Source organism: Colias croceus, chromosome Z, assembly GCF_905220415.1.
Source record: "Colias croceus chromosome Z, ilColCroc2.1".
Classification (NCBI taxonomy): domain Eukaryota; kingdom Metazoa; phylum Arthropoda; class Insecta; order Lepidoptera; family Pieridae; genus Colias; species Colias croceus.
In genome coordinates, this window is record NC_059568.1 from 7,080,612 (window position 1) to 7,107,975 (window position 27,364).

General features: G+C 33.5%; 3 protein-coding genes across 4 annotated transcripts in view; 1 reads left to right on the top strand and 2 right to left on the bottom strand.

Moving 5' to 3' along the window:
• The window catches only part of LOC123704916 (epidermal growth factor receptor), a 73,633-nt gene extending 54,292 nt beyond the window's left edge, over window positions 1–19,341 (top strand). The window contains exons 1-5 of one of the 2 annotated variants that reach the window (XM_045653406.1): window positions 6,863–7,044; window positions 13,124–14,524; window positions 14,816–14,948; window positions 15,147–16,974; window positions 17,123–19,341. In XM_045653406.1, the coding sequence (XP_045509362.1) occupies window positions 6,909–7,044; window positions 13,124–14,524; window positions 14,816–14,948; window positions 15,147–16,974; window positions 17,123–17,968 (4,344 nt within the window). In that variant the 5' untranslated portion in view covers window positions 6,863–6,908 and the 3' untranslated portion in view covers window positions 17,969–19,341. Of the gene's footprint in view, window positions 1–6,862; window positions 7,045–13,123; window positions 14,525–14,815; window positions 14,949–15,146; window positions 16,975–17,122 lie in introns of those variants that run through there. The other variant, XM_045653407.1, reaches the window with a different exon arrangement.
• Window positions 160–1,497, bottom strand: LOC123704917. Its single transcript, XM_045653408.1, has one exon. The coding sequence runs from the start codon at window positions 1,465–1,467 to the stop codon at window positions 232–234; it is 1,236 nt and encodes a 411-aa protein (XP_045509364.1). The 5' UTR covers window positions 1,468–1,497; the 3' UTR covers window positions 160–231.
• A 753-nt stretch (window positions 19,342–20,094) lies between the features above and the next one.
• LOC123705289 (dnaJ homolog subfamily C member 22) lies at window positions 20,095–26,953 on the bottom strand. The gene is made up of 7 exons (XM_045654021.1): window positions 26,844–26,953; window positions 26,430–26,745; window positions 24,870–25,017; window positions 24,473–24,677; window positions 24,022–24,165; window positions 23,644–23,767; window positions 20,095–22,088 (listed from the first exon to the last, which is right to left on the bottom strand). Exons 2-7 carry the CDS (start codon window positions 26,691–26,693, stop codon window positions 21,852–21,854), a joined length of 1,122 nt encoding a protein of 373 aa, XP_045509977.1. The 5' UTR covers window positions 26,694–26,745; window positions 26,844–26,953; the 3' UTR covers window positions 20,095–21,851.
• Between the last annotated feature and the right edge of the window lie 411 nt (window positions 26,954–27,364).

A 27,364-nucleotide genomic window follows, 5' to 3' on the forward strand; every position in this document is an offset into this window, starting at 1 on the left:
TACCTTTAATTCGTTGTTTTTAAGAAAACGATGTGACCTGCATCAATAATTAGGTGATATCTTATTTATTCACCTAAGTGGCATATAGAGTAGTCACTATGTATTCAACATTTGAAACCCTCGTTTACAAGATTTTAATACTTTAAAAACCTTAGCAACTTAATTTTAACTTTTAATAAAACTTTAGGTACCTACTTTTAACGCAAAAAAGTTTGATAATGAAAATATGCTTTATAAAAGTCCCAAATCAACAGCTACGTGTAATGCATTCACTAAGCGCAGTTTGTGTTCACGAGTTTTCATTGGTGTTAACTTCCACAGATCCTCCAGGGGAATAACATCTTTGCCGCGGTATATTTCTTCGAATGTATTCATGACGTCACACTTTTCACTTGCAATCAATGGAATTGATGTCAAATTTGTATAAAATCCATATTTCCCATACTTTCTCAATTCTTCGTCGAGAACATGTCTGGGGAATATTTTATTCACATCTAAATTCATATCATGCAAAAAATAACCCAAGTAATTATGATACAAGTCCACTGATTTTACAAAGTCATCTTTTCGACGATTACCAGTTAGGTTACATAGCAAAAATGAAGAAAGATCAGTAGCTGGTGAACAAAACCTTATTAACTGAAAGTCAAAGACAACGACTTGATCTTTGGATTTCATAAAATTTGGGGACCAACAATCTCCATGATTAAGTACAGGATGTTCACTCAAAGTTGAGGTAATTTCCATCAATTGTTTATAAACGTCACTGTTAAAAACACTCATAAATTTCTTGTAATAAATACTATCGATATTTTCATACTCTGCTATAACCAGTTTATCGACATCAAGAGCAGATTTAAGATACTTGCAGTACCATACTCTTCTATCTTCAGTATAATAAGATTCTGGGCATTGCTTCACTAATTGATAGAACACTTCTGGATTCCTTAATCTCATAGCTATCGAAGTAGCGTGGAAATGTGCTATGGCTCTCAATATGCCAGCTTTTTCTACATCTGTGTGATTGTGTGATATCGAAGAAAACCCTCTTTCTGCTAAGTCTTCGAGCACGAAATAATCATTTTTACCGTCGCAATAATTATAGAAACAAATTGGTAAATAATTTTGTATTCTTTCCTTGGCTCCTAACGACGTTTGTATTTCCACTAGTTTTGGTAATACTTTCGAGTAAAACAATATTTCTCGAGCAAAAAATTTTGCGCATTGTAAAGTTTTTCTCAATAATAAATCTCGCACTAGTCCTTTCGCGATTAACGTGGTGCTGTGTTGATAACCTGAAGCATAAATTCGATAAACGGCACCAAGTAATCCTTCTCCTGCAGGCCCAGCTCGCAATATTTCAATTTTAACCGCGTCGTCTTGGCTATGAGTCTTTAGTTTAAATATTTTATCAATCAATTCCACTGACAACACCTCAGATATATCACAAAGGTTCAGTTTCTCCATTTTGCAGGTTTGTAATGAAAAGCTTCAAATCGCGTCTGTATATTTATGTTAACCTTTCATTATTTAACTGCCACGATAAGATACCTATCTTGATGAATACAATCCTACGTTACTATTAATTTATGTTTACTTTATATTGACATAGTCTTAAAATAATTAATGTAAATTAACTTGCCATCATTAAATATCAATATCAATAATGCCAATGTCATTATGCCCTAGTAACAGCAAAGTGGCGGTTTACAAAATAACTGAGCATTCTGTAACTGATGCATATATGTATATGTATCACTATATGTAATACTACCATATAATAACATTATCCTTTGATGTACAATTAATATTGATTTAATACCTATTAAAAGAGAAATTAGGAAAGTAGCGCTAGCGCTCTACATTACTTCCAAGACTAGACAAAATGGTATCTTAAAGTGTGATGAAGATTTAACATTTTTTTAAAGTAAGTGTCTTATTATGCATTATAATTAATGAAGAAAAAGTCAGACAAACATTGCATCATCAGCAATCATCTCAGGTGACTCTCTTATCGTACAAACAACTTGGTTAGTTCCAAGCAAATAACATTTCTTAATACCACTCTGTGTACCGTAGATAGATTTATTTACACAACAGTTAAATATTTACAATAAATATGCACATTATGTACTCACATTATATCATTAAAATTCTATAACGATTATTATTTATATAAATTTGAGCAAATACATGACGTTTTGTTTCAGAATTAACAATAGATCGATATTAAAATTATTATGTATTTTCCTATATACAATATATGAAATGGAGAATCAGTGTACATAGTTGTTTAGGGAAAGCAGTTAATATTCTCGCGATAACCCTAGGCACAACCTTCGCTGTATGTAACGTTCCTATCTCGCGTACACAGATTTAATGTTACTAACGAATATTTGCTGTTTAATGATTTTATATTTATTTAAAGATATTGATTAGATATCTCATTCTGTAGTGAAGCAAAGTTACATGTATTATATTACTGTATACAAACGGTAAGTCTATTTAATAATATTTTTTTTTAAATAAAAACCACTTTAAAAAAACACACCCACAGACCAACTTTCAAAAAAAGTAATAAAGTAACAAGCACAAAAAAATACAGTCCAATTGATAACATCCTACTTTATTCGATGTCGGTTAAAAACATATGGGTATGTGCTAACAATAAATTCAAATAGTGTTTAATTATTTAGATATTTCAATAAAACATTTTCCTCGCATAACAATTTCACGAAGATTTGGAGGCTTTATAGACTGAATTATTCTCTTTGTTTATAATTATACAGGGTTACTTGTAAAACACCAGCAACCTCGCAGGACAAGATAGCTAACATCATACGTAACAACATTTGTTCTACGACTTTTGGCATAACGCAATAAATTATTTTTAAATGATTTTTTAAACTTTTATTGTACTCTCCTAACATTTGTAAGTCTATGTTCTATTCATTATAGGATGGACGACGCGACGCCCCCTTCCCCATCTCGTTCGCTTCTTATTTACAGAATTTTTGGGAGGCGTAGAGTTTATATAATATTCAAACGGAAAATTAAATGAATATTTATTTTTGTATGAAAATAAAATCTAACAAATTATCAAAAGTCGTAGAACAAATGTTGTTGCTTATAATGTTAGCTATCTTGTCCTGCGAGGTTGCCGGTGTTTTACAAGTAACCCTGTATAAATCACAAGATGCTAATAAGTACTAATAACATTATTAATTTGATTTAATACGTATTCAATTCCACATCCCTCTAATTAGTGCAGTTATATCTGAACACGAAATCGAACAAGCAATAAAACATACTGACAACTATGAAAGAGTAACAATAAAAAAGATATAACAAAATGGCGCGTATTACCTGCGCGCCACTTTACCTTCGGGATTTTTTTCGTGGCTTGGTGTCCAGGAGATAAAAGCCTGTTGTAGACACGAGTAAGACAAAAGCGAGCTCAGTTGTAGTTTGTTTTTGATTTTAATCGTCCATTTTAGTCGTCGAGTGGTGTAGCGGAATGCAGTTTTTGTTTAGGCAGATTTATTACTATCTGTAGAGGCCACTAGAGATTATTGTTAATACTAGTTAATACTTTTATATCCTTAATCCTTCTATAGACTTAAATGGAACAACCCTATTTTAATATTACTTTTTCATGTTAGAAAGGATGAAAATTTTATTGAACTACTATTATAAATACTTTCTAAACAACCGAAACACGAATAAGTATAATTATTTTCCACCAAAAAATGTCCATTTCAAAATAAGGCTCGCTCCCACAGTGTGATTCGCGTTTAGATTTCGTTCGGAATCTTCCAACGCAAAAAATATCTTTTGTTATGAGCGTGTGAATACAAGCCAGCCCTTTGTTCGATGAGTATGTCAAAAGTGCATCTGTTGAGATCATTTTAGTTTCAGAACTGAATATACCCTTATAGACGCCATAATATATTTCTTATTTCTATATCTGAAATTGGACCGATTAAAACTCGATGTGAACCACTGTGAACATTAAACCTATATTGGAAGTTTACTCAAATGTCGATGAAAATAATTTATAAATAAGATTTTTAAAATCATGTTTAAATATGCAAGATTATATTATACATAACAATCAGACGAGGCACTTTCTATTCACCGGAGTCGCCGTCTGCGTCGCTTCAGGGTTTAAAGCTAAAAGCGATCATTCCACGAATATTTGGCATTACCATGTGAATTGCTCGTCAAGATCTCATGCAACTGGATGCATATCTTGAGGCAGTATTCATTATCTACAGAACATTGTACTATTCTTTGTTCATTTTTAAGATCAGAGGCCAAACGTGCATTTTGAATGATTATGATAATATTTAAGTGCGTTTAAACAATATTTTGATGCTCAGAATTACAATAAACATCAACATTTTTAACATCTAGTAACTATTTATTATACAAACTAGGTGTAGGTTTTATAAGCACTAAGGCTATAACATCGTTTTTGTATACCAACATAAGAGGTACTAATGATTCGATTGCCGGTATGCCTGTTCGTTATGATCGATTGAATGTGATAAATTATATAACCCGTATCTAACTTATTGATATGAAGCGTTGAGCAGTTGGGGGTAGCAGATGCGGACATATTTGATATCCTGACGTAAGGTTTTGAGGCTAAAACAACACCGCAGACAGCACAAATTTATTTATTCAAAATTGAATCTTAAAAATGCAACAAGAAAACTTAATATACCATTTATAATCAGAACGAGGCTCTACATCATAAAGATGAACCGCACCGTCTACCCCGTCACAGTGGGGTATATTTTCGGGTTCAGGAATCCGCTTACATACCAATACAACTATTAAAATTGTATGTTTTATATTAATGACCCAGCGTTAGAGATGATATTTTTAATAACTCTCAACTTTATTGTTTTGTTTATAATCGTTGTTTGTTATAACAAAAAGGCAATATTATGTTTTGATAAATGTATATCTAAAGGTATACCATTAAATCCTACACAAATATGATTTACAAATAAACTAAACTGGTTCAAGTTAAGTAATGTGTTATTCTTCCATCTTAGGAATCAACTTTATTTAATCCCGACACCAAATTCGTTATACATTTACTACAAAGATAGCTAAATATCAACGTTGTACAAAATAAAGTTTAAGTTAGTTTTAGCACGCTCTCAAATAAAAGAATTAGACAAAGCTTGGGATTGTTACTAGCGAGGCAGGTAAGCAACACTAGAGCATACAGTGGCCAGTACCTGCTTCACAATAGAAGAAATCAAACGTCATTGTGCGAACACAATGCAGTCAAGTGGTCCCTTTGTTGACTGGAGACTTGAAAAACCACGATGCGTCCCTACAACTAATGAACTTTATTTGAATCGTGAAGAATTTTCAGTTGTAGCGTTTGGAGGTGTCATGATTGTTTTTTGTTGCATATACATATGATGTTAAAATTGTATGGAGATTTAATAGCTTATAAGAAACACATGCTTTAAGCTTAGCGTTGGTAAATTAATTAAATATATAATAATATAACATTAACTAATAACATTCTAAATAAAATTTAAATTGTCACGAAAGGTTACGCTATTATTGAAAAAATCCATCTAATATTTTTAAATTCTATTAATTCCGTACAGCACATTCAATCAATGGATTAAAATTAAATGTAACTTCTACTTTTTAATTATTAATCACTACATAGTATCAAACAAAGATGCTTTCTCTGTCCCTATGTCCCTTTGTATGCTTAAATCTTTAAAGCTACGCAACGGATTTTGATGCGGTGTTTTTTAATAGATAGAGTGATTCAAGAGGAAGGTTTTAGTATATAATTTATTAGGTTTTAGACAAAGCGGGCGAAGCTGCGGGCGGTAAGCTAGTTATGAATAATTCGTTCCAGTTTCATCAAATCGTTGTCAGTTTTACTTGCGGAAAGAGTTCAACGCGCGCTTCATCTCACTGGCCTAAGTTCATCAAGAGATAATAATTTCTGGGAATCCTAAACAAATACATTTCGAGGTTTTAATGTGTTACGTCCCGGCCTTAACAGCAAACTGCTGACTATGCGCCGTTCGTATGCCGTTGCAACAACCAAGAATTTAATAATTAGATTTTATGAAAATTAAATCTTGACATTATATTATTATTTGAAAATCTACATTTACTTATATACGTGTTTACCTTCTTTAGCGCATATGTATTCAATATATGGTTATAGAGCAACGAATAATTTCACCTTGATCACTGAAAGCATTACAAAAGCTCATAACGGCCTATTGCATGTTCGATTATTATTTTTATTTGTATCTGTGCAGGCACGGGCTTACAATACGAGCTTATTAAACTTTTGTTACGTGGCTTTTTCTGTGAGAGTAGCGACTCCAGCGCATACCTGCGTCCTTCTTCACGTTTATCTGCGCTTGTAAGAAGGCAGAACTATAATGTCTGTAGATATAATCCGAAATAGACATGCCCGTTTTAATTAAGTATAATCCATAATTTATATTTCAAATTTATATTTTATCTTATATTTCAATGTATATTTTATCTACCTATATGTCATATTAATTCTAGCAAAATCTATACATCTATCTCAATGGAAAATCCAGAATTCATAAATACAAATATTTAGAATTATTATTGGGTCACTAAAATGCAAAAATAAACATGCACGACACATATACTTAGAAAACATAAATATATCCAAGAATGTTGCATACATAGGAATAACAAAACACAAATGTTGGCGGTAAAAGGTTGTACGCGCGGAGTGGCGAGTGCTCTATAGTTTCGTACACCTTTACCTGCGTCCGCGCAGCGCGGACTTCGGAAACCGGGCGGGCCAGTACACGATGGAAGTTTGCCGCGGTCGGTTGTGTTCAGTGCAACGCGAGTGATGTCGCAGCATGATCGGTGCGCGTACCTTGTTGTGGTGTTTGTGCCTCGTCGCACTGGCTGCCAGCGCCGGCGCCGCCCGCGCTCACCGCCTCCACCATGTCGTACCAGCCCGACACAAACACTCGGAATTCGTTAAGGGCAAGAGTAAGTGCCGCCCACAGTGCCATACGCTTGACTTTCCCATTTAGTAACAACTTTTAGTGCTCAATAACAGTCGATTACCGTTCGGTGATTGCGACCGCTAATGGACTTTGGATATATACGAAAATTTGAATTTCCATTTGCATTGCCCAAACCGGTACGACGACTGTTGTTGTTTGTTGACACGTTAGTGTATAGGAATTTAGGTGGCTGCGGCTAAACGATACAGACCTAAAATGTATGATAACATAATGTCCAAGCACCGTAAAGCACCGCTATAAAACTATGTTAGATATCTTGGTATAATTTAAGGTTCCGAATAAAATAAACAAAGCTTATCATGGACTTACCAACATAACCATATATAGCTAGTAAGTTATATGGCAAGTCAATACGGGCGACCTGTAGGGCCTCGCGTAGGAACAATTCAATACAAAAGACTGTGATATTGTTTTCCGAAATGAAAAGAAACTTAAGATCCTTAACAATAGAATACTGTAAGGATTTCAAAGGAAGGTATTTAAACGCATCAAGCATGTCTTTTTGTTATAAAATTAAGCCAAAAAAGCTTTTTATGGAGATAAGCTTTCAAAGTGATCACATTTACAGATCGTCCAATTTTTAGATATACCTATTTTTTATTTTAAAATCGCCAATAAAACCAAAAAACTAGTAAAACGAGTTTACAAATAATTTAAAACAGTTGTAAAGTAAAATAAACCTACTTTACAATAAAGTTGACATAAGCTGTAGATAAATGTATCGACAGCTTACGTCAATCTCATACATTCATAATCTATTCTATCAAACGTTACGCTAATAGAAAGCCACTTGTCTAGGGGGGCAAGGAATGTCATTATTAAGCAGTTTACTTAATTTGCTAACCATTAAAAAATATTTACCTTAATTACACTTTTTAATACTAATTAACTATTGTTAGCCGCAATGTCACTTGCAACATTTTTGTCTTCATTTCTCTTCCTTTCATATCAAATCGTAAGTAGCTATTTTTCTATAAAGTTTAATCAATATAAGTGCTGCAGTTTTTGCCTCGTTGAGAAACAGTTACCGTCACATCCTCATGAGCTTTCACAAATCTCATATTATTGCGTTGGATAAATAGAGCTCTCGTGTAGCAGCTCACTATATAATATTATAAAACATAGTTATCTACCGCGTCTATCTTTCTGTCTGTACATGAATAACTCATAACCAACTGCACCAGTTTCCACACTGAATTGCGTGGATCTCGAAAATGGTATTAGGATATTATTTCTTAAAATTTAGATATCGCTGCAGGCGGAGCGACGGGCGGCAAGCTAGTGAAAAATAAAATAATTTAGGACTACTTATATCATAACGACCAATCTATGTTTATCTAATGGTATCAGACTTCAATAGTAAAAACAAAGCAATATTTCTTATACCTAGGTATGTGTTTTTGTATATTGTACAAAATATTTGCCACAGTTCCACTGCAAATGTGAAAGTTATTCACATCTATTTGTTTATGCGTTTATCACGCATCAAAGACTGGACAGATTTGTATGAAGTTTTGAATATGGGACACTACTTTGATTATAGCTGCATCGCTATGATCACCTGGCTGGCACAGTGGTTATAATAACTATTACGCTTGAAAACGGGTTCGATCCCACTCACTCACTGTGTGAAAATGCTATGGCCTTCGTGATCGTGTATGTCATTTTTGCATAATGCAATTTTAATTTTAATTTCAAAAAATTATGGGTCATTTGACCCACCAGGTGACCTATCTAGAACGATATAAGAGCATAAAATAATAAGATTCAGCATTATGACGTCACTTGTAAGCTGTCCACCTGAGTGCAGATGAGAATTCGAAAGTTCAGGTAGAGATTTTCTCCCCTTGTCTCCATGATTTTTGTACGACGTTGCGGAATAATGGATTAAAAGCAGTATAGAAATAGTATGACACAGATGCCGTACAAAAATGGTGGTCCACAAAGTCGGAATTTATTTTTATTTTTGAGTTGCCGGGGTAAATTTGGTCATTTGATTTTGTACGGCATCAGTGTCATACTATTTCTATACTGCTTTTAATCCATTATTCCGCAACGCCGTACAAAATTAATGGAGACAAGAGGAAAAATCTCTACCTACCTGAACTTTCGAATTCTCATCTGCACTCAGGTGGACAGCTTACAAGTGATGTCATAGTGCTGAATCTTATTATTTAATGCTCTTATATCGTTCTAGATAGGTCACCTGGTGGGTCAAATGACCCATAATTTTTTCAACACGGGCCTGTAGTCTATATGTTTATTAGTTCTTCTGTGCCTTTAGAATGTATTCCTGACCAAAGCTTTATTTTGGAAATAAGGGAGATTGAAATATACGGATTTATTTATACGTTTTAAAAATATATGCTTATATAAACCGTGATTAATTTTATATACCTAATCAATAATCATACATATTATTTCTAATGCAATCCTTTGGTTTTGGCCTTATAAAATGCCATTTATGACACTGCTATTTATAGATATAATTAACAAGCAAATTTGAAAAACAAGCAAAAAATTTAATTTAAAATATATTTATAAGAATTATAGAAACATAAGTATGTATAAATTTGAATTTTATCATTCTAATATGTTTCGCGATATAAAAGTATTTTTGTCACGCGTCACACATCTACACGAGTAAAGTAAAATACCAGATTCTTAGATGATGGTATATTAATTTATTAACATATCAATTAACATTTTCAATTTTATCGCTGTTTATTACGTTATTTATGGATTTTTACTATATGGATACGACAAAATATCTCTTGAAAGTATGAATTAACGGCCATATTAGCTCAATCAGGTTATAATGAGATGCTGAAGTTTCTTGACCCGGATGACTCTTCTAGATTTCGAAATAATTAAAAATTACGAACGAACGATGACGACTATCTTTAGATTCGATCAGTTTAATGTTTGCAAAAGTCATCGATTGAGATTTAAGATTTCGACAAAAACATTCAGCTAAAATATTAAATCCATTTTAGCAACGAAAATATAAATTTTTACACACTAATATATTGTGTTTAAATAAGCCTTTTTCCGGAATGATTATTTTAATTACGTAAACAAAAGTGCAAACACTCCAACATGCGCATTTTCACACTTTAGAATAGAAAAAATCAATCAAAAATACTTATCAATTAGAAATACATGCAACGATGTTTTTGCTAATAATCAATAATGATACAAAATACAAATAAATATGTAATATTCAGAATAAGGCTCGAAGAAGGCTCGTGTCGGGATGTGAACACGCGTCACAAACATATTGTCATAAGTCACAGTACGACATCCCGCCGTACCTACCTTCGTGTTAAGAAACATCCATACTAATATTATAAATGCGAAAGTAACTCTGTCTGTCTGTCTGTTACTTAATCACGCCTAAACTACTGAACCAATTTTCATGAAATTTGGTATGGAGATATTTTGATACCCGAGAAAGGACATAGGCTACCTTTTATTGCGAAATATGTACCACGGGCGAAGCCGGGGCGGACCACTTGTTATTATATAAATACAATCTAGAACATTTTGTAGAGGTTCACATTTACTGCAACATGCTTAATTCATTGGCATATATTATTCGTTCGAATATGTACATGTTTAACTCTAAAGTTCGTTAACGCTCATATAATACATATTTTAATGCGCAGTATGATGTTAAAATATTACTTTGTGCATCATTTTAAATCAAAAAGACGTTTGTCGAATGCATTTAAAAATCCATCAATGAAAATGGTACGAAGCAACCTATTTACATATCTGGTTTAACACGTATATTTCCACAAATAGTTTCTTCCATCAATTCGTAATAACATATTATATTCGAAACTTTGAAACATACTGATTCAAACCATTACGTGACTCTAAATGAGAATGTCGTTAATTCTTAATTTATACACTACCTATAGAAATGCAGTAATTTTTTTACAATACTGGTCTGAATTTAAAATAACAGCTTTCATTTACCAGCTGAACGCATTGATACCTATAAAACTTTTATAAGTTTTTATACGGTTCTTTGATCGCCGGAACAACTTTTACTGGAATATGTATGGAAGTTGTTTACCTGTAAGTATATTTAAATAGTTAAATAAATTTCTGTATCAAATCAGTTTCCACCGCTCATTATCTCTTTATAGAATCACTGCAATCATCTAAAATCAAATACATGTGAAATCTTTGTTGTTTTGTCTCATAAAAGCAATCCGTACGATTTATCGTACACAATGAGAGATTGTAGTGAAAGGTAGAGTTGCCCGAATGAAATGTTAGTGGATCAAAACTGGTTCCAGTGCTTCAGAATGCAAGTAACTGGATAAAAACATTCGCCTGAGACAAACCAGTCGCGGAGCTTTACATGCTAAGCTTTTATAGGCACTCGAGTTGAACGATTGGTTAAGAAAAGACAAGCGAAATAGCGACTGCGGACTGAGAAGAGGAAATTGCAGAGATACTTTCGGACATGAGACCTCGCTAATGACGGGAAATAGTTTTGATTGCGAATTATTTGAGCAAACTATTCGTTCGTCGATTAATTGCGATGTAATCGTGTCGGACAGAAAGGTGTCACACGGGGGCAGTCAGCGCGACGTGCAACGTCCACACGTCAATACTATCGCCCATGTCATCGGCATGGTGCCCGCATCTGGGTCGACCGGACACCGGATTTTTCTACCCACACGCCGATTCACCAAATCCAACGTTCATAAAACAAACGCGTTCGCTCTATCCAGCGACATTTGAAATCGGCTGTGGAGTGTGGACGTGGGAGGCACCTTGCCAACTTTATACATGTTTACAAACCATGTCGCTGTGATGAAACCTACAAATATTATACGATGCTTGATCATTCTTTGTGCTTTTTTACACTTTAACTGTTGTTTGGTTTATTGATAGAGAAAATTTTATCAAAACCATCTTATATGACCCCTGATTTAAAACCATGCTTTAAAATGATGTACAGCTATAATTATAGTAATAATATGTTAATATTAGTACATAAAGAATATATCGAAATCATATTGATTAATCAGTTGTGAATACATCGTATCCATTCGCGAAGTTTCGATACACAATTGGTCATTACTTTAAGCAGATATGGCAAGAGCCTTGAGAAAGTAGGTAATATAAGTTAGCACATGTAAAACGTCGTGGTCGGGTGCAATATATTTTTAAAACAATTTCACATCTCGAACAACGTGTCTCGGTAGATTCTAGCGATCGTTTATATTTACCTGCTTTCAAAAATGTAAGCGTATCGAATGACGCCTGGCCCACCTCTAGTGGTCCTTAAAATACTATTATCTGTAAAGCAGGTAAAATTTACCCCGTGGCTAGTACTGTACCTATCTCCTTTGTATACACATTTCGTTGTAAAGGTGAACCGTCAAAATGGACATCAATCAATACACAGAATCAATAGAACTCATAAAACATTTTAAGTGTTTGATTTTTAAATGTAGGAAGCTTTAAAGGCTTTCAGCTTTTGAATGTACGATTACTATTTTTAACATACCATCCGGATGATAAAGATATATTTTAAATAATTTATGCTGTATGCGCGTGTAAATGTAGCAATATATAAATTGCGTGTAACATGTCATGCAACATTAGAAACGATCATATTGCGACGCGGTTCTAAGCAGCATTGTAACTATAGTAATATTTAGTCTCATATTATATAGCGGTCTAAAGTGTAGCGTAGTAGAAGAAACTGGTTTCGGAGCCCGCCCACTCGTAACCGCCTCTTCGTTATACGTGTGCTATTTCCTAACTCTCTGACTAGTTCAATGTAAGTTTATTAAAGAAAAAAAAATAAAAAAAAAGAATCAAACGAGCGCATTTTTAAGTAGGATAAAACACCATGTAACAATTTGTTTTATCCTACTTAATGGATGTGAATTTCACTTAACACGATCTTTATTTGATTTTAAATTTTAAAGAAACTGTTACATGTTTAGTTCTACCAAAAAAGTGGTATTGCGTTTGAAATTTATTAACATTGAATTTTTCTTTCTTTCCAGTATGCATCGGGACAAACGGCCGGATGTCAGTGCCCTCAAACCGCGACACCCACTACAGAAATCTGCGCGACAGATTCACTAATTGTACATACGTCGATGGCAATCTGGAACTTACATGGCTTGAAAATGAAACCATGGACTTGTCTTTCCTGCAACATATTAGGGAAGTCACCGGATATGTTCTCATTTCGTATGTAAAAGTTGCACACATAGTTTTGCCACAGTTACAAATTATACGCGGCAGAACACTTTTTAAATTAAATGTGAGAGAAGAGGAATTCGCACTTTTGGTTACGATGTCTTCAGCTTTCACTTTAGAGCTGCCTGCATTACGAGACGTTCTTCGAGGTAGTGTTGGAATTTATAATAATTTCAACTTGTGCCACGTCAAGACAATTAACTGGGATGAAATTATAACGGGCGTCAATGCGACGTATGTTTTCGTTTATACATTTAAGGTAAACGAAAGAGAATGTCCGCCATGCCATCCGAGTTGTGAGGCTGGCTGTTGGGGCGATGGACCGCATAACTGCCAGAAGTTTTCTAAAACAAACTGTAGTCCACAATGCGCCCAAGGACGATGTTTTGGACCTAACCCGCGTGATTGTTGCAATACTTTTTGCGCCGGGGGTTGTACAGGACCGTTGCCAAGCCAGTGTCTCGCCTGTCGAAATTTCTACGATGAAGGAACATGTTCTCAAGAATGCCCACAAATGCAGAAGTATAATCCAACGACTTATTCCTGGGAACCCAATCCTAACGGAAAGTACGCCTATGGAGCGACATGTGTTCGAAACTGTCCAGAACATCTATTGAAAGATAATGGAGCATGCGTGCGCAGTTGTCCACCAAACAAAACTGCGGTTAATGGCGAATGTATACCTTGCAATGTTACTTGTCCAAAAACATGTCGTGCAGAAAGGCCCATTCATTCGGGGAATATCGACAGTTTTAAAGACTGCACGATTATCGACGGATCAATAGAAATTCTGGAAATGACATTTACAGGCTTTCAGCAAATAAATCCTGATTACTCGTTTGGAGATCGCTACTTGAAAATGGAGCCAGATGCTCTTGAAATATTTAGTACAGTGCGAGAAGTAACTGGCTATTTGAATGTTCAAGCCCACCATCCAAATTTTACAAGCCTATCATACTTTCGAAATTTAGAAGTTATAGGAGGGCGTCAAGTTGTCGAGAATCTTTTTGCTTCATTATACATCGTCAAGACTTCATTGAAATCGTTAGGTTTAAAGTCTTTGAAACGAGTAAACTCAGGTGCGATTGCTATAATGGAAAATAGACACCTATGTTTCGCTGATAAAATAGCCTGGAATAAACTTGTAAAATCGAAAGATCATAAACAAATTATACAGAAGAATGGAGACCTGAGAACTTGTGGTGAGTATTACTGCCTGGCGTGATTTTTTTTTTCGTTGAGGATCCTCAAATAGTTTAAATTCATAATATTTATATAAATTATAAATTTATGTCTTAGTTTAAATGCATAGCGATTTTTTTGTTCTTTTTTATAGCAAGCGACAGTTTTCTTTGTTTAATTACATACTGACACCTCCCAACTAACCATTACTAATAATGAACACATCACACCATTTGCGAAAGTTGACCAGAAAAGGCTCACTTTTTTCTATTGTCTGCATGTATTTGTGCTATAACTAGATTGTTTTTCAGAAAAAGCAAATATGGTTTGTGATGACCAATGTTCATCCGACGGCTGTTGGGGCCCAGGCCCTGACCAGTGTCTCTCGTGTGAAAACTACAAGTTCGGCGATATATGCATCCAAAACTGCAGCGTACACCCTGGGTTAGTATATCATATTGTGCAAGTCTGTCACTATCACTTTCTTAACCTAAGAATCTATGTAAAAGATTTAAAACCATGCATTGCGAATTCTCCATAAACATCTTATTATTTTTATGATTTCATGATTTTGATTTTGGTGTGAACCATCAATTTTTCGTTAAAAGTATGTATCTAATAATTTTTATTATCTTATTTCAGGCTTTATAAAGCAGGAGCAAAAACGTGCAAACAATGTCATTCGGAATGCCTTGACGGATGCAGTGGGCCAAGTCGTGCAAATTGTACAAGATGCAGACACGTGCGCGATGGACCTTACTGCGTGGCGGAGTGTCCAGATTCAAGATATCCTTCTGAAAATGGCACTTGCCAACCTTGTCATACAAACTGTTTTAATGGATGCACAGGGCCAGCAAACACAGTTGGTGAAGGTGGATGCAACTCTTGCAAAAAGGCTATTATCAGTGTGGAAGCCACCGTTGAAAGTTGCCTTAAAGAGAATGAACCGTGTCCTGATGGCTATTACAATGAATGGGTTGGAAACGTGAAACCTTTAGAAGGAAAAGTAAAAGTAGTATGTCGAAAATGCCATCCTTTATGTAGAAAATGTACTGGATTCGGTATACATGAACAAGTATGTCAAGTGTGCAATGGATTTAAGCGCGGAGATCAGTGTGAAGATGAGTGCCCAACAGATCATTTCACGGATGAAACGAGTAGAATATGCACACCGTGTCATCATGAATGCCGTGGATGTACGGGCCCTTTGTCCACTGATTGCATAAAGTGTCAAAATCTGAAAATATTTTTGAGTGACACAAATGCAAGACCGTTTAATTGTACTGATTCTTGCCCAGAAGATATACCACACAAAATTTATTTTGACGAACAATTGCAAAATCCCATTGATGAACCATATTGTTCAGCTCTAGCAAATGGTCCACCTGCAATGGCAACTGCAAAAATACCAACAGTTCTAGTAATTATTTTAGTTTTGGCATTTATCCTACTAGTCATTCTTGCAATTGTCGGATATACCTGTCGACAAAAAGCAAAAGCCAAGAAAGAAGCAGTTAAAATGACAATGGTTTTAACTGGTTGTGAAGACAATGAACCCCTTCGTCCAACAAATGTAAAACCAAACTTAGCTAAACTTCGAATTGTAAAGGAAGCTGAATTAAGAAGAGGTGGAATGCTTGGGTTCGGTGCATTTGGAAAAGTATATAAAGGTGTTTGGGTTCCAGAAGGTGCAAATGTAAAGATCCCTGTTGCGATAAAGGTCTTAAAAGAAGGAACAGGTGCAAACACCAGCAAGGAGTTTTTGGAAGAAGCATATATTATGGCCAGTGTTGAACATCCGAACTTGTTGCAATTGCTTGCCGTTTGTATGACTAATCAAATGATGTTGATTACTCAGTTAATGCCATTAGGATGCTTACTAGACTATGTAAGAACTCACAAAGAAAAAATAGGATCAAAAGCATTCCTCAATTGGTGCACCCAGATTGCTCGTGGAATGGCCTATTTAGAAGAGAAACGTTTAGTACACAGGGACTTAGCAGCACGAAACGTTTTAGTACAAACACCAAACTGTGTAAAAATAACAGATTTTGGTTTAGCTAAGTTATTAGATATAAATGAAGATGAGTACAAAGCAGCGGGTGGGAAAATGCCAATTAAATGGTTAGCTCTAGAATGTGTTCAACACAGGATATTTACACACAAAAGTGATGTATGGGCTTTCGGTGTGACCATATGGGAAATATTGAGCTACGGTGCGAGACCTTATGCAAATATTTCTGCTAGAAACGTACCTGAACTTATTGAAAATGGTCTTAAACTGCCACAGCCTGCCATTTGCACATTGGATATCTACTGTGTAATGGTATCCTGCTGGATGTTGGATGCTGATAGTCGACCGACATTTAAACAATTGGCAGACACGTTCGCAGAAATGGCCAGAGACCCGGGACGATATCTTGTTATTCCTGGTGATAAATTTATGCGTCTCCCCTCCTATTCTACGCAGGTGCGTTTATATTGCTTATTTTGATTTCTTTTTATTTAATTAAATAACGTTCTGTATAAATAACGTTCATGAAAATGTGAATCAACGTAATCAAAACACACATTTTTTTAATGTTTGAACTATATAGTGAAATCTTTGTTTTTTTCAGGATGAAAAGGAATTGATAAGAAATCTTTCATCAGCAATGGATGGCCCCGAACCATTAGTGGAAGCAGATGAATACCTACAACCCAAATTTAAGAATTTACCTGACACTGCAACAACAAACTCCGTAGTCACCACAGGTGTAGAAACACATACGGGGTCGTTGAAACCTGGTGCGTCTTCCTCTTGGACGAATAACGTTATAAGTCCAGAAGGCGCGACGAGTGACGCTGGAAATAAACCCGAAACGTGGGATCAAGATCTTCTACGCTATAACAACACAAACAATTCAGACGGAACAGAAGTGCGACATTACTACAACAATGGCGTTTGCGCTTCGGATAGTTCGAGCTCGAGATATTGCAGTGACCCTATGAAATCGAGACCAGATGATGAAAGCAAATTCGATAGTATGTCTAAAACAAAAGACGCACAAGTAGGTAACTTGAAACTCAATTTGCCGTTGGATGAAGACGATTATTTGATGCCATCACCACAACACACACAAAATGCCTCAGCCTATATGGACTTAATAGGTGAAGGAGGCGAAGGGCAGGATGTGAAAGATATGTGTTACAGTGGCTTCGCGGCATCAAAAAGATGCATAGATAATCCTGAGTACTTGATGTCAGATCAAAGTATACCGGCGCAGACTATTGGGATTCCCACGGAACCCTTGCCGTTGGAGTGTCCCAGCGAAGGAAGCGGCAGCGAATCCACCCCACGACCTACGACGAGTAAATATTTACCTCAGAGATCTGTGGAAGAGGAATCGATGTCTGATCACGAATACTATAACGATTTGCAGCGGGAACTGCAACCCTTGCGCCGAAATGAGACGACTGTATAAAAACTAAGTGTTAAGTTATGTTTTATGTGTTTTATAGACTGATCTCTCAAAATACAACATTTCTACTTAATGCGCACGCGCGCTCTTTGTGCCATTTGTTGATGGCTAGTGTTAGTTGTTGAATATCATCAAACTAAGAATTTTATTGTAGTTATAATCCAGTTTGTTATGTCCCCTACTTAATTTTGTAAAAACTGTTATGAACTATAATGTGTATAAAATTTTATATCGTATTAAGTGCTAATAGGAAACAAAACACAAATATAAGTTATTTATTATAATGTATAGGTTAAGGAAGGCTATGTTTATGTTTCTGTTATAAGCAAAAATTATTTTAATTTAAACTGTGATAATTAGATTAATTTTTTACGTTTCAATAATGAAATAACATATGAAGTCGATGAATTTTTTGATACTATATTGCCATTAAATATTATGAAAGACAAAATTTTTATTCCATAATTTACATATTTTATACAAAGCTTATGTATATTTTTTTTATTCTACTAAGTACTGATTGAACGACTTAACTTGGAATATAAAATACACTGGGTATTTGCACAGTACATTTGAAATCGTACGAATTTTAATGTACAACTTTTATTTTTTTCACTATGATGATCCTTGCCAGACTCACATCATCTCTTTGTATGGTTCATCTGTACATAGGCATTTGTACTTGCCTCTCGACATAGGACTAGTATTCACTAGCGACGTCTAAGTTATTGTAAATATGTGTATACAAAGGTACGACTATAATAAATAATATCTATTTATGGCAGATTATAAAAGACACTAATTATAAGCATTTACGAGCGATGTCTTAAGCACAAAACGAGCTCAAACGATTTCCAACTATACTTACTGCTTAACATAGTTTATTAGTTTTATAAGGTTTTATTAAACCAAACCTCGTTTGCCATGTAACTTGTAAATATAAAAGATATTGTAAAAAATATATATGAAGAAGATATAAACGAAATAATGTATGTGACAGTAGTAACTACTTAAAATTAATAGTCACGATAAAATGTATGGTGTATCAGTTTTATATAAGCCTGTAAATTAATTCCGTGCCATTGTTTTGTCTAAAGTTAATTAAATTGAAGTTTGTGGTTCCATTACCGGTTGTAACATTTCTTGCCCACTTTATAGTTTACAACATTTTATTATTTTAAAATATCCCCACAAAACAAATAGTTTGATATAAAATAGTAGACACCTTATTTTATTTTGTAGTATTTCCATACAAATACCTTACAAATCTTACAATGTTAGCAATATTTTGAACGGCTATATTATTGTGACTGTGTATAGGTTCGAATGAAATGTGGGTACTTATATACCTTAATAAAATAAATAAATAAATTAAATTGTCTTTTATTAATTCTCCCCATCACTTCTCATAATATCATATATCCACTATATTATAGTGGAAACTGTTTGTAACTACAACATGATTAAGAAAAATAAGAATTAATTTAATAAATACATTAAGAAAAGAGAGTATCTGTGGACATTTAGGGTTCCGTACCGAAACGGTAAAACGGGACCCTATCTATTACTGAGACTTGTAGGAGCTAGCTGTATGTCTCCAGGCTGTATCTCTTAAGCAAGAAAGCTGAAATTTTCACAAATGATGTATTCCCGCCGATATAACAACAAATAATAAAAATTAAAAAATATTAATATTAAGGGAGGTCCGTAGTACCCTTCTTGTGCGAGTCCGACTCGCACTTGGCCGGTTTTTTTCTCTTTTCACACCTTTTATTATTAAAATGCGATAGAGTAATTAGAGTAAATGTTTGTGGGTGGGAAAAAAATATTTTCATCATTATTTAGCATCAAAACTGACGAATGCTGCTAAATATTTCTCATATCTTTGGATTATGAATTATAATAGAATACTGGAACTATCGATGAACCTAATAACTAATTAAATGCACATACGACTTAAAAATCAGCCACTCGCTCGATTCAAACGTTATATTATCACCTTAGCATTTTTGAGAGAATTCATAAAATACATAAAAATAATCCTTCTATGGATTACATTTCTATTGATTATGTGGACATAATGCAACCCACATAGCATTTTAATGGCTTGAAAAAAAAAACACACAGAATTGCTTATAAGCAGTTATAATAATTTAAAATACCTCTAATACATTTAATATTTTTAGAATATGAATGCTCGATTTGATTCCTTAAATACTATTAAGACTAATAAATATAAATATTAAAAAATCAAAAATTAACATACAATAATAATAAAGGTAAAACTTACATTTAACAGACTAATAAATATTAATACATTAATATTAACTTAATTCAGTCATAACGTAATTATAAAATAAATGTTTTATTGAGATTACTACTACCTATTACAATCAAATCTAATAAATAAAAATATCATTTAGTTTCTCTAAAATACTAAAGACCAGTTTCACAATTATCTGATAGTCACTGATAACTCATTTTGCCGTATAATTTCAAACATTGTCATTTAAACTCACAGATAAGCTAACCAGAACTTATCTAGAAGTTGTGAAACCGGTAAGATTACTTAAAAATAAAAAAAAGATCTAAAAATGTGCGATACGTAATTAAATAACGTGTAGACTACAATTCAAATGGGCCAGGCATTAATTACCGCCAGATAATAAGCCCCTTTCTTACAAAAATATATAATTTAACAACGATCAATGTATTTTCATACACACGAAAAATTATTAGGAAAAATACAGCTTTGATACAATTAAAATAGTCGTGATTGGTGAGCCAATAAGAGCTAGCGCGCAAGAGCAACTTTTGTCTCCGCAACAATTTTGTCTCTCCCATCAACTCTATGGGCTAGCGCGCACGTAGCGACGCAATTTCCTATAGACTTAAGAGTCGATGATTAGGATAAATCAAATTGTCGTCAAATCATAGTCCTGTCGCCACATTCGCCTTCTTTGCGATAATAATAATTATTTTATACGAGGGTAAAAGTTGTTAAAATGCCTTCCAGGTTTGTGAAAAGTGGTGAAGAAAATAGCTTTGTCGTCGTTACTCTGTATCAGAATATAAACATATCATAGTTCTGCATTATCTTAAATAATCATTTGACTTTTTAAGTTGCTTCCACAACTTTAATTGTATCAAAGGAAACTCTTCCCATTTTAAGTTATTAACATTGATAAAAATATGTTACGTTACAAGTATTATATTCAACTAGTGCCTCAATTGACCATAATTATATTTTAAAAACATTTAAATAAATCTTCTAAAACTATGATATATTCCGTTAAATTGCTTTTTGTAGCTTTGGATAAATCAAAGTTAATTAATTTAAAGAATAGCAACTGTAGATCTACTATATGTTCTAACCCTATTAAAGACAATTAACACGTATAAAAATAAACGCGATTTCATTAATTACAACACTACAAGAAAATCCTTATAAAAAATATTAAAAAATAGAGTAAATACTGAATTAACTCTATTAAATGCTCTGCATATATTTGGTACATTAAATGCTCGACACCATTCTATAATAATTATAACAATAACACCTCCACAATATATTAGAATTTAAAATTTGAGCAAACTGTTGATGTACTACGCACTAATAGTTAAATTGTTCGTCTAGAAACAATCACTAGATATAAGTAAGTACTTAACGCCTTTAAGCGGCGAGTCAAAGAGATTACAATAGATTTCTACTAATAAAGTTTCCACTTTGTTACAATAACTTTTTTTTTTTGTATTTTTATAAATTTTTCGTTTCTAAATAGATAAAATCTCAAAGTCTAAAAGCCACGGCGAATTACGTTAAATAGACAAAGAGTTCAAATATAGCACGATTAGAAGTTATCGGAGTCAGTTCGTATAGCGTTCGTCACATTTCACTACGCCCACTAGACTTTGGTTCTGAATTGTCTTTTTTATTGCGTCTATTCCTTCGATGTTTGCTGTTAGACAGTATTTCGTAAGCTTGCTGTATTTCCATGAATTTCTCTTGGGCCGCCCGTCTATGAAGCTCATCTTTCACTTTGTCTGGATGATTCTCACGAGACAATTTTCTCCATGTGGATGTTATTTCCTGCTGGGTTGCATCTGGACCTAAACCGAGGACCTGTAAACAATTCATGAAATTTCTTTAGGATTTAACCTATTTATCATGTTTAAGAGAAATACGAGGGCAATGCAATGTAACCTATTTGTCATGATATAGAGAAACACATTGAAAATGCATTGGTAAATTTGCAAACGTCTATTTTTAAAACAATATTTCTATTTCTAAATGTCGCTATAGCCAATAAATGAAATTAGCGCTGCTCTGTGCATGTGTTCTTACGTCTAATTCTTCCTTATATCTCTTTACAATGTTTAGTTTTTGTTATTTTATACAGATGTAATTTATAAAATACAATTTTTAACCGACTTCAAAAAAAAGGAGGAAGTTATCAATTCGGGCGGTATATTTTTTTTTTTTATGTATGTACACCGATTACTCCGAGGTTTCTGAACCGATTTACGTGATTCTTTTTTTGTTCGATGCGGGATGGTGTCGAATTGGTCCCATAAAAATTTTATTCGGATAGGCCCAGTAGTTTTTATTTTATGAGTATTTTTGTCTGTAGGTATTTGTAAATTTTGCAAGTGCAAGTTTGAAGTCGGTTGTTTTTAACGCAGTTATCACTTGTGATAAAAGCAAATCAACATTTTCTTTAAATAAAAAGCAATAAAGCCAGTTTATATGGTAACCATTAATGATGATCACAATTTATAATAAGATAGCTATATGTAGTTATATGCACTTAGATTTATACATATATTGCAAACAGCAGTTTCAAACCTTCGCAAAGCAGTATAGATACAAAATAATAAAAATTGCTGTTTGTTATGCAAAATGTAAGGAATTTTTTATGAAACATTCATATGAGCATATCTTCAATAAGACAAATTAATAACAATCACAAAAATCCTTGTGATTTTGAAATGTGGCCTGAAAACTTGTTTTTTATAGCATGGTATTTATAGTTTACTAGCTGCTGGCTCCAGCTTTGCAAGAATTTACTTGAAATAAAAAATTTTAGTAGTGAAAGATTTTTGACATTGGTTCAGTATATTTTTTATGGTCAATAGAGAAGCAATCAACTACTATCTCGCCTGCTAGAAACTGAAAATGGGGTATAAGATTGAAAGCGCTTCCCGAGAAATCATTACATATACTTTAACACACATTTTCCCCTTTGTAATATTAGTTTAGATAATGACTAGTTTTCCGACCGCGGCTTCGCCCGCGCAGTCAAAGAAAAACCCGCATAGTTCCCGTTCCCGTGCGATTTCCGGGATTGCATCATTTTTCTGGGATAAAAAGTAGCCTATGTCCTTTCTCGGGTATGCAAATATCTCCATACCTAATTTCATGAAAATTGGTTCAATAGTTTAGGCGTGATTGAGTAACAGACAAACAGACAGAGTTACTTTCGCATTTATAATATTATTATGGATAGGTAAGTCGCAAATGCAGTTTCTAATCACATCAAATCAAATTAATCTTTATTTATGAATTCATACAGAACTTTTATAACAATGGATTGAGGTTCAGGTACCCTTGCTAGGTAATACATGTAATAAGAGGGCTTGAGTGAAAAAAAAAATCTATAAAAATACTTTAGACGTACCTTATAGGCATTCTGTTCACCGTGGGGATCAGACAGATCTATGATTTGTTTCCACACCTCATACAAGCCGTGATGCTGCGCGTATTGATATGTATCCAAAAGGCATTGTTTTACATCCAACCACCTACAAATAGATTTGTTTTCAAGAAACAAACAAAAATCTAGCTATAATTCGAGATTAAAAATAAGCTGCTGGTTTGTATGTGTCTAATAAAATACAAACCAATAGTTTATTTTTACATTTACATAACATAAACATTATTCGATCCAAAAGCCTTTAATTTTTAATAAACAAAAAACAATATTGCTGAAGTCTTTAGTCTTTTAAAGTAACCCACTAAAATCACATAAACTATAGACATTTGAGTATGAACTTACCACGGACTTGTGAAGAAATGATGCAGTGCCTCATAAATGGGTACTTCGTCACCCTCACTGTCCGTTATGGTGCCATGGAAGTACAAGTAGCCGCACCACAGAGATAGGTACAAACACGCGCAAGCACCCAACACAATAGCCCTTCTGCAAATATTATGTAACCCATTATGAGAATGTAGCATAAGATAGAATCGAATTTTAAGCACATTATAAGTTTGCTCTTATACATTTGTAAGGTACTCTAATATTTTTATGTATCAATCAATAATTCAAGTTTTTCTTTTCTGTATTGATAATAAAATGTATTAAAATTAAACTGCAAAGCAGGTTTTAATCTTCTATTCTCTATCAGATAGAGCTCTTTTATAGTAGTGCACTCCAGAGTGATAAACCACTCCCCTCAATATAGATGATAAAAAAACTATAAATAAAGCCAGAGTATAAACATTACCTTGCAATATTATGCCGTTTGCGTGGAGTCCTTCTCCATTCCTTGGAAAACGTGTCAAAGGCGAGCGCTGAAGTGACAACCATTGCGGTGAACCAGACCATTTCATCATAGATATAATATCTTACGGGATATGCTGCAAACGCGGCTAACAGTGGCCACTTCAGACCGCCTTGTTCACGACCAATATTACCCACTGTCCATACACCTAGAAAGGCAAAACATATTCCATACAATATAACTAAACACTGATAAACATAAGTTATGGTATTTTTAGGAAAAATTTTAAGAATAATAATAAACTGATTATGTCACAAAATAGTCAAGTTTGTCTATTCTTTAAAAGTTTACATATAATTCCCTAAAATAGATTAACTATAATTATATTATACGAACTTACCAAGAGCAACAACAACAGGGACAAGCAAATTGAGATATCGGAGATTCAACCCCCAAAATTCATCAGGTGGTACAGCTAACATCATCATCTGGCCCCAAGAGTATCCAACCATCAACATTGTAGTGAAACGATTCATTGAAAATGGAGGCTGTGTGACAGAATTCAACTATTACTCTCAATGCAATTGTTTATATAAAGCATGCATATGCAAACATTGGTAGATACAATGCATAATAACTATACAATTCCTGAAATATTGAATTTGTAAATAATTATTTTTAAATATTAGTTTTGTGCAATAAGTTGTGAATGTGCTAAAAGTGTTATTTATTGCAATCATAGACTTAAATGTATAAATAAGAGTGAGTAACAAAAATTGTATTGCATCTTGAGGAATAATTGTATGTAAAACACATTATATTTTGAAATCCATTATACATGCATTAACAAATGAGTGCATAAATGTTAATGAGTTGTAGTGAAAAGATATAAAAAGCAAATGTTATATGACATGAAGATTTTCCTTTGAAAATTAATGATATATATTATGTATTTCTATCTAAAATACCCAACAATAAACACTAATAAATATATGTCAGAATGATGTTCACAATATATGATAATTATTAAAAATGAAGATCTTCATCAACATTTTCAAAAACTTTAAAAAATTTAATAATGTAAGAGATGTATTTAGTTTCCACACAAATTATAGTATACAATAATGTAATATGTGAGTTAGTCAATGAATGATATGCCAAATGTTAGTATAAAATCATTATTAACAATACCTTAACCAAAAGCTCCCCATCTCCACAATGTCTGTTGTAAAGATAAAAAATAAATTAAAGATTCCATTGTGCAAAGAAACTGTTAATTGGAACGATAAAAGTATGCCTAAAGAAATACATAAATAAAATAGCATTTAGAAGGAGATTTAATTTATTATACAACAAATAGCACAAGAACTTGAGATGTATTATAAAATAGCAATGTCTCTATGTAACTACATTTCCTATTGAAATGTAGTTCCTTTATTGTTAAAGTTGACCTTTGATTTGTATTCGCATTGCTTGCAACGATAAAGGCATAAAAATAGTCTTTCAAAGAGACTACCTTGATCTTCCCATTCTTAGACCTGAACTTATATTTACAAAGCATCATATATGCATTTGCCATGCCATAGTTAAGATTCAATCTAGAAAAGTATAACATTTCTTTGGAGCAGTATGAATTTTAATAATAAGTACCTAGAATTGTTACACAATGAACCACATTTTATAAAAGCATAGAAATAATACTTGTTAGATAAACAAAAATAGGACAAATAGAAGTGCTGATCTTTAAGAAATACGCAGTCAATAGAGAACACAATTTTGTCTAACTATTTTCCCACATAATCAAATATTTATTTAATTGAACATATTACTACATATAAAAAATACAAAGCATTTCATTTGCCCCTCTATTCGAAGAATAATATAAGTTTCAAAAATAGAATCCAATAGAACCATAGTTACAGTGTTAAGTAGGTCTAAAATAATGATCTATTAAACTTACCTTTTTGTTCCGTTGCATTCTGTTGATTAGTTCTTGGATGTACAGGGGATCTTCATTGGCATCTCTCACATAACGCGGTATACGAAATACTTCCCCTAGCCATCCAATACCAAACCCACCTAGGGTTGACCACCATACAAAAGCATGTCTATCGCGACGGAGATAGAAATGATGCAGGCCAAGTATACCCCCAAATAACCAGAACACGTAAGCCCAAACCATCGACTTACGACCAGAAGCTGGATAAACTACTTTAGCAGTCATCGTAGTTATTTTCAGAAGACAAATTTAAATGACGCCCATATACCGCAACAAACTGTAATTGTAAATAAAACAAAATCTTAATAGTTCTTTATGAAATAAATATTTTATAATTTTCCAAATTATCAATATTCTTGTAATAAAATAACTTACGTGCGTTTTCCCAATCGACACAAAATTTAAAAAGCAGAAGATGCACATAAAACACACACGTCATATATGTCAAAACTTATATGTCAATAATATGATCATCGATCCTAGACGAATGCAAACCTGCGCAACAAGTGCGCAAGTGGTGCGCAACTATTCGGCAAAGTGCAAATCGTGCCATGAATAACTGGGTTTCCTATGTTAAGAAAATTTTAAATAATATGATCATTAACTTATAAAATTTATGCTATTAAGGCATTGAGATAATATTACTACGTATGGAGGAGACACCACGAAAAAAATCTGTCGAAATCTGTAGAATCGAACTGGGGCGGGGCGCATTTTTTTGCTCTAACCAAATTTTTAAAAATTATTATCTAGTTAGGTACTTACCGATGAAAAGTTATTCCTTTGCACTTTTCCGTATTATTTGTGCAATATCGTAACACACACGAAGGCATATTTGATGCGTTTAACTTTAAAAAAAATAAACAATGAGCGTGCAGTTAAGCCATTATGGCTTT